The sequence below is a fragment of the Galendromus occidentalis genome, unplaced genomic scaffold, assembly GCF_000255335.2.
Source record: "Galendromus occidentalis unplaced genomic scaffold, Mocc_1.1 scf7180000077480, whole genome shotgun sequence".
Taxonomy (NCBI): domain Eukaryota; kingdom Metazoa; phylum Arthropoda; class Arachnida; order Mesostigmata; family Phytoseiidae; genus Galendromus; species Galendromus occidentalis.
In genome coordinates this window covers 1069057-1081065 of record NW_003805468.1, presented here as the reverse complement: position 1 = coordinate 1081065, position 12009 = coordinate 1069057, and the positions used below count along the sequence as shown (strand labels likewise).

Below are 12009 nucleotides of genomic sequence, written 5' to 3'. Positions count from 1 at the left end.
GCCTGGGTCGTTAGAATGACAGGTGAGGAGTGGAAGGAGGCGCGCTGCTCCTGTCCATGCTTTCTCAAGGAATACAGATGCAAGCACGCTCTTGGTATGGCTATTCGTCGGCAGCTAGTCCGCCCGCCACCCGAAGCTAAGCAGATTCCTCTGGGTCAGAAACGGAAGCCAGGTAGACCGAGGAGGGCAACTCGCGCTCTCCTCGTCGACTAGGGTAGAAGAAGTATGAGCTTCTCTCCTTGCATATCTAACTGCCAGTCTCGTTGTCGAGGACTGCCCGACTCCTCGTGAATAACTGCCAGCTTTGTAAAATAGACTTGTACGAATTGAAAAAAAGACTGCTAGTCCTAAGTAATAAAACTGCCGAAGTTGTGAAATTTCTGCCCGAAATCATTTTCTTAACTGCCCGATCGAGAAACTGCTGAATCTATAATTCGAACCGCCCAGAATATTAATCCCCATTTTCAGAGGGCTCGACTGCGCTGATATCTGCGGGATCGGGCCGGAATACGTCCGTATATGTACTCCGCTGTGATACCATTGATTGAATTACTATTCCGGAACGGAGAGAGATTCGAGGATCGGATGCCTCCAGACGAAGAGAACTTTCGTTCTCGGGAGTTTCAAACCCTCGTCTCGCGCGAGCGTTTCGTCGTGGCGTGGCGAGGCGTTCCTCGGAAAATCGGCTGAGGCGTTCGCGAAATCCGCAGGAGGCTCTGCTCTGCGACGAGAGGAATCATGTGTCAGAAGATATTACCAAGAACTCAAAAACCTGTCAACGAATCCGAAGTCGGAACGATGTCTCATCGGGTATTTCTGCGAGCGGAATATTCGACGGCGGGCTCGGATGCTCTCCACCCAGCCCTCGTGAGCCGACAAGCTTCATTTTGAGACTTTCCTCGACAGACCGGATCAAGTCGGCGACAGATAAGCCGAAACCGATCGCTTTTTGAAGTCTGCGTCCCCACGCCGACAACTCTGATTGAGTGATCAGCGCGGCCGAACTCTGAACCCGGACCGCAACGTCCTCACATGAAAGTTTTGCGGCTCAGCTGAACATCGCTGTACGGCGATAGGATTGAGAGGAGTGAACGAGCGAGAGACAGAGAGCAGGAGGGGGGCGAACGAAGGGACGAGGAAGTATTCTCCGTAATCGGGCACTAATTCACTGAACTCATCAGTTAGGTAGCAAGCGAGCAAATAGTCTATTATGGTGTTGGTGGTGGTGGCGAATGCTAATCACGCTAATATGCGCCTTACGGCGTCATCTGGTCCTACAATGAAGCCAATGGCAAGGGTGATTGTCGCCCAACTTGCATATTAGTGACGCCTGGCCCTCTGACCGGCCCTTCGCTTGAGGTGCTCCGTCATGCGAATCCTACGAGCGACGCGACGTCGTCTGTGATGTTGCTATCGTTCTCCCTCTCTCGGCGGACAGTGACGCGGGAGCCCGGAGATATTATTTGTCGAGTCGCTCGTCCATATCGTTGAAAGAGCACCGACTTGCTGGCATCAGGATTTTGTCGAGATCCATCGCTCAAAAATAATTTTTCAAATTCCTCACCGCCCTCTCCGGCCAAGGACTAAGCAAAGAATCGTTCCAGATGCGCCCGACTCACCGAGTTCGCTTGAAGTCAAGGAATTGGGATCGAGGCAGATCCAACTGTCGTGGAATCTCCCATTCACCGGGAACTCTCCCATTTCCCAATGCATGGTGCAATGGCGATCCGACAACGGATTGTGGCACGATTCGGCCACTGTAGGCGGCGACGAACGAGTCGCCACGATCCGGAGCTTGAAGCCGACAACGAAATACTGGTTTAAAGTAAGATGTCAAAACATGTTCGGAGTCAGCGAGTTCAGCAAGGAATACGAAGTTGTCACCTCGGAGGAACGTGAGTGTTTTCCTTCAAGTCTACAGCATCGAAAGATCTTTGAAATCGAGAAGTCGACCCGCCGGCAGACTTTTCAAAGACGTCCATTCCTCCGCAGCTCCACGGATGCCGCCGCAATCAGTGAAACTACAGGCCTTGAACACCCATGCCATTTCTATCGCATTCGACGTAAGTTCCAATTCTAGGATTTCGCTTCTTCCGCAGCGAGGGATTCCCGCACCTCCCGGAGCGTACTCCTCGCGGCCCGTAGAGTCGACCGGTCCTCCGCCACGACTGACGATGAGACTTACGTACAGTTAGCTCCTGGGACGGCCTCCGTGAACATAGACGTGAAGGAGACCACGGTGATGACACAGAGCGAAACGAGTCCTATACGAGAGCGCATCAACATGCGCAGTGCGAGTGATGCGCTAGATAAACATGTTATTCTTCGACATCACAAAAACACGAGCGACGTTCTTCACGATGATGCTTTTTATGCGCGGAAGGCTCCCTTTGGTTGCTCGGGCTCCCGAATACGGTCCCGCCTGCCACAGAGCCCCGGAGACGACCCTGGCGCTCGCCATTCGACAACGTTTTCCGCATTTCCCCTGTTTTTCTGCTAAGAGGCTTCAATGTCAGCGAACGCCATCGTGCAGTGTTGTGTTTTGTGGCTACTGCGCAGCGTCACGGTGTCATGCGGCTTGAGGCGTAATCTGCTCTGACGTTCTGCCGTAAGGACGGGCTAACTCGTTCGGGGCTGCGACTTTGTTCGCATCCCTCACGCACGAAAAGAGGATGCTTGACAGCGACTGCTGGACGTGGTACCTTCGCTCGTTCGTCGTCTATTTGTTTCTTGTCTCCCGGGTTCCTTGTCCCTCTCAAAACTAGCGGTGGACAGAGTGTCCTGCCGGTCCCGGAAGGAAAGCCGAATTTACGCAATGGGGGCAAAAAACATTCCCGATGATGGATATTATGGATTGGCTTCACGTGGGGAGAGTTTCACTTGAGCAGATACACCTATCTCGATTGAGGCACGAAAGCTCTGGACACTCGTGCACTAATCATTGTAGCTAAAAAAAAATAGACAGAGTGCCATCGGGACCTCCTCAGCCGTCTTATTGACGTCTCGGCTGCTTGGTCATGGTAATTGTCGCGGTTTTGCTCTGGAGGGACGAATTGCGCGAGCCAGCCAACCAGCCAGCGTGCCTGCCTGCCTGCCTGCTGCTTGCAAGACGGCAAGTGGCCCCGCGTTGTCGTTGGTGAGTGGTATTTGTCCTTCTTTTTTCGGACGACTTGGCGCAACCACTCGTGGTAACAACTGTTTGTCCTTTCCAAGCCAGCCACTCGTACGCCCTCTGTTCGTCGGCGCTTTCTTTGCTTGCCATCCAGCCGACCGGCTAGCCGCTGGCCTGCAGGCCCCCACCCAAGCTATTGCCTCGATCTTACGTTCCTCTCTCGACGCATGGGACATATACGAAAGCCACAGCGGCGGACTTCTGTTGGTAGGAGTGAATTACCTTCAATTACAACAAGTCCTTGACCAAACATTTGCTTTTTCTCCGGTCGGTTGTTCGCGGTTGACATCGCTTTGTCGGCGGACGTGAAATAGGGAAAACAGCGCAGAGCAGACGCCACAGTCAACGAGCTACGTCCGACGGAGACGCTCCTGCGAAAACACACCGGGTACCGACAAAGCGACAAACAACCGATCCACGGAGTTTCAACTCCACTTACGCTAAGGGATTCGGTTGGGATAGGGATCCGGGGACCGGACTCCTACCTGAGGTGGGGAGGGAGTCTCCCGAACGGACGCAAGCGGCCACAGACCGTTTTCCGCAAGCTGAGAGACAATTCTGAGCACGCACGGACGCCCTCCATCATCTTTGATGCCAGGCTACGATGCGGCAATCCTGGTCGGTCGCTCTACGAGATACACAGCTGCTGCAGCTGCTGCTTTGACAGGTGGCCTCGTGGCTACGAATTAGAGACTAATGAGCAGGGTTCCTAAAAACGTAAGAGGGAATACTTGCCTCCCCGCTCTGTGCTTTCTTGCTTACTCACATTCTGTGATGGAAGTGAAAGACAAAGGATGACAGCCGGGGTAATCGGCTGACCGGCTGTCCAAGCCGCCTGTCCGTCGTGCTGCAACTGAACGACGACGCAGTGGGCTCGTAGTGTTGGTCTTTGGACAGAGGCTGATGAGGCTCGAGGGAGCAACAGCTTCGAAACTCGCTGTCGTTTCCAGCAAAGAGGAAAAACAACGTCTGGCAAGTGAACAACGGCAACGTCTTCTCTTGCGCCTTTTTTACAAGTCCACGGAATGTTTGACATTTCAGACACCACACGGAACCGAAGACGAAGGGAAAGTTGAAGGCTACTACATCGGCTATCGTGTTACGACCCTGGATAACAACAACCCCCAATACAACTTCAAGACGTTCAGCCTCCTGCCCGAGTACGTGAAGCCTCGAGTTACGTTCGAGTTGGATGGTCTCCGGAAGAACACCGAATACACAATCCACGTACAGCCCTTCAACGCCAAGGGTGCGGGACCTTCTTCTGCGAATTTCAAGGTCAAGACCCTAGAATTCGGTGAGTTCTCCCAGCGTCTGCCGAAATCCGCGCAACGTATGTGTCCGCTGGCCGCTCGTCGACGTGAGGAAGACCAGTCAGGACCGAGAGCGATTCCTCCGATCGAGATTTCAGCGTGGCGTCTTTCAGATCCTCCAAACCCACCGAAAGTCACCGTGACGTCGACCACATCGAAGTCGATCACCATTTCCTGGGAGGACGGAGAGCGCGCCAACCAGCTCGAAGCGGGACCCATTAGAGGTGAGTAGTTGCTGCTTATGGTCGCCATCGTCGTTTCCTTGTGCGGGAATACGGCGGATCAACCCCTGTACGTGGTTATATATTCGCGTGTTTCGAGCTCGTCCTTCGTCCTCTGTTATTTTTCGCTCCCTCGTTGTTTCGCTCAACTTCAGCTACGGATACACGACGAGCGCCCGGGGACGTCGTGAATTGAGATATATGAAGGTCGCTCAGGTCGTATCGGACCATTTCGCACTGCCTCATGTAGGATCCTTTGTCCGTACCTTCCCAGGCTACTACATCTACTATCGTGCGGATAACGAGGAATGGCATGAGGTGGCTGTCACGGGAGAAAGACGCAGCTTCACTTTGACCGACCTAAGATGCGGTACGCAGTATCACGTGTACATGAGAGCCAGCAATTCGGCCGGCAAGGGTCCCGAAGGTTCCACTATCTCCGCGAGGACAAACGGGGGCCGTAAGTACACGTTCGGTGACTTGATGTGTTTGTTTGTGGCTCGGTGTGACAATGCCGTTCCGTGGAATCGATCAGTGTTTTCGAGAACCTCTTTCGTCTTGGGAACGGCTACCTCACATTTCCTGTAGCTCTCCTCCTCTCTCATCCAGCGGACGCTCGGTTTCCCGGTACGCGATTCCTAGCTCTCCACCGAGGCTGCAACTCGGGCAAGTCAGGTCCTTGAGGCGCTAAGCGGATTCATACGACTGTAGTCGGAGCCGCCAATGTGCCTGAGCTCGCACGTTCATACGTACAACTCGTCGCTAACAAGCATGGTGTTTTTGCAAGCACAGACAAACGCTCATGGTACAGCGTTGCGGGCCGAGCAACGCCGACGTCCGACATTTCTAGCTTCATTACCGAAGCAAAGTGAATACATATAACGTTTTCGCGGCCGGCCTCACACAAATGTTCGAGTGAATGGACGGAGAGGCGGTGTAACTCGCTGAGTAAACAGCAGGATAATTGAGTCACAAAACTCATGCGGCGAGTGAAGTTTGCGGCAGGGCCCCGCGGAAAAAAAATATATTCGAATAAGAAATGGTGGTAGCGTTCCGAGACGAGAATAGAAACCGAGCAACGACCGCTCGAGGAATCAGACTCCCGCGAGCGCATGGGGGGGGGAGTAAAAAAAGAGTTCGCAAAGCAGGGAAAGGGGGGGAGAGAAGTTCCCTCTCGTCAATTTATTAGAATTCTTGGTTTCACTCGGAGAACACCCGCCCTCTGGACCGTCCGATCGGCGCTCGCGAATTCTCGCCCGGTCAAAGCTCTCTGGTTTCAGTAATCCGATTCTAAATTAATATTCATTGATGATATTATTAGAGCGAGAGGAAGAAGGAACACCGGCGACCCGGAGCCGTCTCGGCCGTTCTTCATTAAAATTGTACGCTTGCCAGATCCTTTCCTTGACAAATGAAGAGGTTCGAGGGAATTCCGGGCTCTGAGCCGAACGCCGACCCGTGCATTTTCCTCCTTTTATCTTCGTTCTCGCCGTCCTCCGATAGGGCCAATCTTAAGCCTCTGTTCTGTGGATTCGAACGAGCGTCCGACCGACCGGACTGCCCTTAGTCGATCGAGCCCCTCGCGATCAAATGCCAGGGCCTAGACGGGCAGAGAACCAATAGATACAAGTGCTCACGGTGGTAGCGCAACGTTGCCGGTGTTTCCAGTGATTCGTTCTAATCTCTCCCATTGCGTACAGGAGCCATCCTCCCGGATGAACAGCTTCTCCTCGAGACGAACTCGACTTTCGTTCAACTGCACCTAGACGCCTGGGGCCATGGCGGATGTCCCATTTCGTACTTCGTCGTCCAGTACAAGGAAGAAGGCAAACGGGACTGGATACTCTACTCAAACAACGTCCTGATGCCCCCTCCGGGTCAGCATCAAGCATTTACGATAGGCGAACTCCTGCCGGGCTCTTGGTATGGTCTGCTAATGTCTGCTCACAACGATGCCGGCGAAACTCAGGTCGAAATCAGTTTCGCAACTCTGACCTTAAATGGAGGTGAGTAGCCAAACTCAAGGATTCGGACAGATAGTGAAAGCAGGTGAAGGCGTCCGCTCCTCGAGTTGTACCTGATATCGGAAATGAGCTGACGCAGGAAGTTATCCATGCGAAGGAGCTCTGGGAGCGGCTAACGTCGCCGAACTTTTTAGTCTACCGATGACGAGCATGTGCGTGGCTCGATTTTTTCGTTTGGCCGAAGGGACAAATCACAAATGGCTTTTAGACGACTGAGTCAGCGGAGTGGTCCGCTGCGCTTTTCCTCCTGCGGTTCCGCTCCGTCCGTATCATTTCGAACCGGTCCGGAGTTCGGCGCCGTCCACCACAGCCCGGCGATCGCGAGTAGAGTAGAGTGGGAGAGCACTGTGGCGGTCGGACATGCGAGCCCTCGGTCGGTCGGTCGGTCCGGAGTCCCTCATGCAGTTCGCGGGAAAGAGCGCAGCCCGCAAGTCCGTCATGATTCAAGCTACGTACTCGCTCCGGGATCTGGGACACTTTTTCGTATCGAGAGCCAATCGTGCGTTTTGATTCGTACACGTTTTTCGTTCCCCGGCTGGCCCGTCGACTACTTGACCACTGCTCTGGCCGAAGCGGGTAGACGTCAGCGTGGCCACTTCGGCCACTCCGTCCTTAGTTCCGGCGCCAAGTCGACGTCGCCGTTTGTTTGATGATACTTGGGGGAGACGACGACGACTCCAAGATACGACGCTCAGTAGACAGACGGACGAACAGTCGGTCGGTCAGTCAGTGAGACGAACGGATCTTTTCCCAAGTCCACCACTCGCAGCGATGGGACGAAGAGGGAAGAAGGAAGTTCCTTCAGCGATCCAGACTCACTCTATCCGACCCCGACGAGTAGAAGGGTCAGGATCCTCTACGGTGCGACGGGATGCCCGGATGGATGACGGGCTGGATCGACCGACCGACTCGTGGTTTGCGTAGTTGCGCCGCTACCGCCGTCCATTTGCCGTAGACTCGGTCAGCTTCAACTTATCTTTCAGAGTCGGTAATTATTCTCCTTCGAAAGCGGATGTGGAGGTCATCCCCCGCGGAAAAGTTTGCCGTTTGTTCATCCTTATGCTCGTTCTTCTGTTCAGTTCTGCTCCGTTGACGTGCTTGGGGTTGGTTTTCTTTTCTAGATTGACCGCCGCGATCGTCTTGGCTCAGACCGACTCGATTCGATTGCTCTTTCCCCCCCTCCCTTGTCTGTCCCCTCTGAGTGAGCCATCCCTTTCGTCGCTTGTGCTACCGACAGCGCGGGCAAAGCCTAGCGACAGTTCAATGTCTCTTAGATACATCACTGCGGCGGCGCAGCGACTCCCAGGGTCCAAGTATCCTCATTACTTCCGACGTAGGACCCAAACGGCCTTCTGGTCCTCGGCGCGACGAGTGTACCAGGCCAGACGCGTAATCCAGCCAATCTGGGCCAGTTTGAGGGTCGCTCGTAGTCTTAATTACATAAGGACTCCGACAGAAGCAGCTCCCGCGCAGGTCTTCTGCGATGGACCAAGAGAGCCTCACGGATTGAGCGTATCCATGTCGAGTCCGAGTCGCCAGGATGCCGGAGAACCGAGACGATTCATGAACACGCCGCCGGCTTCGCGAAAGCCGAGAAAAAGGCCAAACATGTCCGGATATGTTTTATTTCCCGGAGCCTTCTCGATTCCCTGTCTCGATCTGCCGCTGGCACGCGGATTGATCTATTGAGCGCGGTATCAATGCCCGCAGCGAGGTTCATGAGGGCTACTTGCAATCAGAGCTCCGGGCAGATGGATGGAGGGTCCCGAGGCGGAAACTGACTTCGAAATCTTATAAATCGTTTAGCGTTCTAGCAGGTGTCGGGGTAATCAGCTCCCTGGCTGGCTGTATTTTGACATCGCTCGCTCGAATTGAGCCATCGTCTCGTAGGGAGATTGATGGAACGGAGCGGCTTGATCTATGGAGTTTTACGCTAGCTCCGTCCTGTTCCGTGAAGCTCTAGGACGTCGTCAATCCGGGATTTGCCGCAACACGATCTTTCCCAGCTTAATCTATCATTAGTGATACTGCCGACGGCTCTCCGAGGGTCGTATTCTCTCGCCGGTCGTCCTCGAACGTCGTTCTCTTCTTCGTCCCGTCTCCGTACTTTTTCTCGGGTCTCGATGTGTGCTCATTCATTTGCCGCTTCCCGCTCGATACAGGCGCTGGTGTTGAACACCCGGGAAATCCTAATTTTCCAGGAATGTCCTCTCGGCCGGTCCGCTGAGATAAGACTCCTCTTCTCCCTATTAGCAGTGGCGGCAGTGGCGGCAGAAGTAGTGCTGGTGGCGCCGACGACAAGTCCAACCGATGGAAAACTCCGAACAGCCAAAGGCGAACTATGTATATCGGAGCTGCCAAACACTATCAAATACTCGCTTCACGCATGGCGTACCGTTGAGTGACGTTTAATTGGGACTCACCTCATCAAATAGAAGTTTGGTCATGAAACGGTGAAAGCCATCAGTTGCGACCGACGGTGGAGTAGATCTCCTGCTCAACGATGCAAACGAGGCGACGTGCCTTTATAGCTGCCTGTCAAACGAATCAAAGCAAATCTCAACGGGAATATCCAGGCTCCTGATTGAATCGCTCGTGATCATTTCAGAATTGCCTCCCCGTCGCTCGGAAGTTCGTGGTGTCGTATCGCCAGGCGTCTACACTCATCTCACAGTAACACTGCCAATCTTCAGCTGCATTCTAGTGATCGCAGGTGTTTGTGCAGCCGTTTGTTTTATCGCACGGAAGAAAGCCTTCAGCGACGTGAACCACGGCGAAGGTGAGGGAACCGAAAATACCGTGAGAGATCTCCGGCTCATGGAGGAGTCGAAATCCGAAGGAATTCCCGCGACAGGAGTCTCCTCATTTGCGAGGAAATATTCCAGGCGATAACTCGATGTACGAGCAGTCGAAATGCGACGGCATTTACCAGACGGTCAACCGGCAGACGGCCGAGCCCATTTACTATCCAGCGCCAGGAATGGGCGAACGCAGCTCTTCGGGAGACATCCTCGGTAGATCGGCTGGTGGTAGAATGTTCGCCGCGACGGGTTACGATGTGCCGCAACCTCACCGCACTTACGAGATGCCCTATCTCAACAAACGTTGCCTTCAAGCCAAGACCGACCAAGGTCAGACCATGATGCAGACTTGTCTTCAATCAGGTTCGTGGAGCACAATAATGTACAATGAGAATCCGCAAGGGAATCGACCCGGGTCCGGTTCAGGAATCCGTCCAGGAGGGTCTCACTCTGAGATCACAGAAAACTCAAACCTCCATTGACGCTTCCGGAATGTTCCTATCCGGGGAAAATGAGAGCATATCGTTGATTCGAAATTGAGCATGTCGCTTGGAGTTGTAGCCATAGTCAGCCGCCGCAATGATAGCTAGATATCTCTCGTTTGCAGCAGAAACTAACGGTAGAAACTCCATGATCAGGACAAGCAATCGTAGGACATACGGGAACGTTATCGAAATGTGCGATGATTCAGCCAGGGAGCGCGACACTGGGAAGAGCCACCAAGCTCATGGCGGGGGCTCACCCTCACGTCGTCCCAGGGGCCAGCTCACCTCAGCATCACTGGAGGAACACAGCAACTCTTTCCAAACAGGCCACAATGCAACAGCAGCCTATGTGTTCCAATCTGAAGTCGAGTCAAACTCTTCAAGTGCGCGATGGGTACGTGCCGACCAGCTCGCAACCTACCTTTGACCAGTGAGTCCAGCCCTAGCTTGCCGAGTGAGCCTAGTCCAGCGCATGGAGCTTTCCGGAACCACATTCGAGTCGGGCAACGGAAATATGTACAACATCCCACTCAGAGACTGACTTCCGCTTCTTGATTCCGCAGAGCTTCGGAGAGTGATGAAGACATCGACGAGCTGAAGATGCGCGCGTCCGAGTTCAGGGTCGCCACACTGAAACGTGGCTCTCTAGGAATGTGGAAAGCCGCCGAAGGATTCGATACGTAGCATTTATTGTCAGAGCCAGCGCATGTTGAGAAGCGGAGACTAAAGTCTATTTTGAATTATTAATATTGACAATAATAATAATAATGATGAAGGAACAGCAACACGAACCATGGAAACAACCGTGTCGTCGAATGTACAAAAACGGGAAGCCCCCCACCATCTGGGAGGTCCTTGTGTAAATAGTGGGATCGTCGACTTCGGGGAAAAAGATACGAAGAGACCGGAACATTGAAACAAAAACCGAAACTCCGAGGAGGATACACAAAGACATGGTGCGGCTAGATGTGTATCGTCCTGTCCGGGAACGACTATGTATACTTTGTTAGGTCTCAGGAGTCTTCGACGACTCCTGAGAAGCAACAGCGGCGGCCGCAGCAGGAGAACGACGATGGGGAAGATGTCGTCGAATTCGACGGCGACGGATGCTGCGGGAGGAACGCAATGAACTCTTCTGGGATTCGCTCAAATTTTTAATGGACACCAAAACTCGAGGATGGAGACGACGGAGGGAGGGTCGAGTGCCAGGCTTCCCACCTTGCGTCCTTCTCGACCTCCTTCCCGTCGGTCGGGCGGTCGAAGAGGACCCCAAGCTGAGAGAATGTTTCTACGCGACGAATAGCAGTCAAGCGAACAGATACGCGAACACACGCTCCGGATGCCACGCTGAATGGATCCTGCGGAAAATCGACGTCTCCGAGGCACCCGTCTCCCCGGCGAAAATTTTTGCCTCCCGATATCTACTCCGCAAGCTACAAGTGAATTCACATCGGGAGCCTCGGAAGCGTCGACGCAACGTTTCTGAAGCATGCACCGAGTTTCCAAGTGCCTTAAGTTCTCCGACTCGAACACTGAGTTGAGGGGAGCGTTTGTATCAGCGATGCGGAATAAGTTCACCAATCGAAGTCATTTTGATTCCCTAATAATTGCGTAGCGTTCCCTTCTCCATTTATGAAGGGAGGGAACGAATAATAATAATAACACAGCGAGGTCGAGTTCGCGACCTTCGGAAATATCCGTCGCTGAGCGAACAGTCTTATTGAGATTGATGACAAGACAGTAATGCGAGGATGAAGGTTTGGACGATTCTTACGGATGGAAGGTCCGCACATCGAGGTCGAGATACCAATGGATTCCGATGAAAATAGTCTGGGCATTTAAAATTGGAGGGGAACGATTGAGCACTGTGCTGAGGAAAGCCTGATTATCTTTTTCTAGAAGATTTTTCCCCGTCACCCAACATCGAGAATATTATCGCATCCATTGTCAGAAGTTTACTTGGAGACCTCGAGAACGCCGGAGGTCACATTAT

At 53.3% G+C, this 12009-nt stretch overlaps 1 protein-coding gene across 1 annotated transcript in view; it reads left to right on the top strand.

The window, feature by feature from the left end:
- Window positions 1-10700, top strand: part of LOC100907895 (Down syndrome cell adhesion molecule homolog) — a 44605-nt gene extending 33905 nt beyond the window's left edge. The window contains exons 11-20 of the mRNA XM_029112029.1: window positions 1605-1895; window positions 1993-2063; window positions 4214-4469; window positions 4599-4709; window positions 4981-5166; window positions 6407-6712; window positions 9339-9509; window positions 9616-9894; window positions 10170-10446; window positions 10580-10700. Of these exons, the coding sequence (XP_028967862.1) occupies window positions 1605-1895; window positions 1993-2063; window positions 4214-4469; window positions 4599-4709; window positions 4981-5166; window positions 6407-6712; window positions 9339-9509; window positions 9616-9894; window positions 10170-10446; window positions 10580-10700 (2069 nt within the window). The remainder of the gene's footprint in view (window positions 1-1604; window positions 1896-1992; window positions 2064-4213; window positions 4470-4598; window positions 4710-4980; window positions 5167-6406; window positions 6713-9338; window positions 9510-9615; window positions 9895-10169; window positions 10447-10579) is intronic.
- The last annotated feature ends 1309 nt before the right edge of the window (window positions 10701-12009 follow it).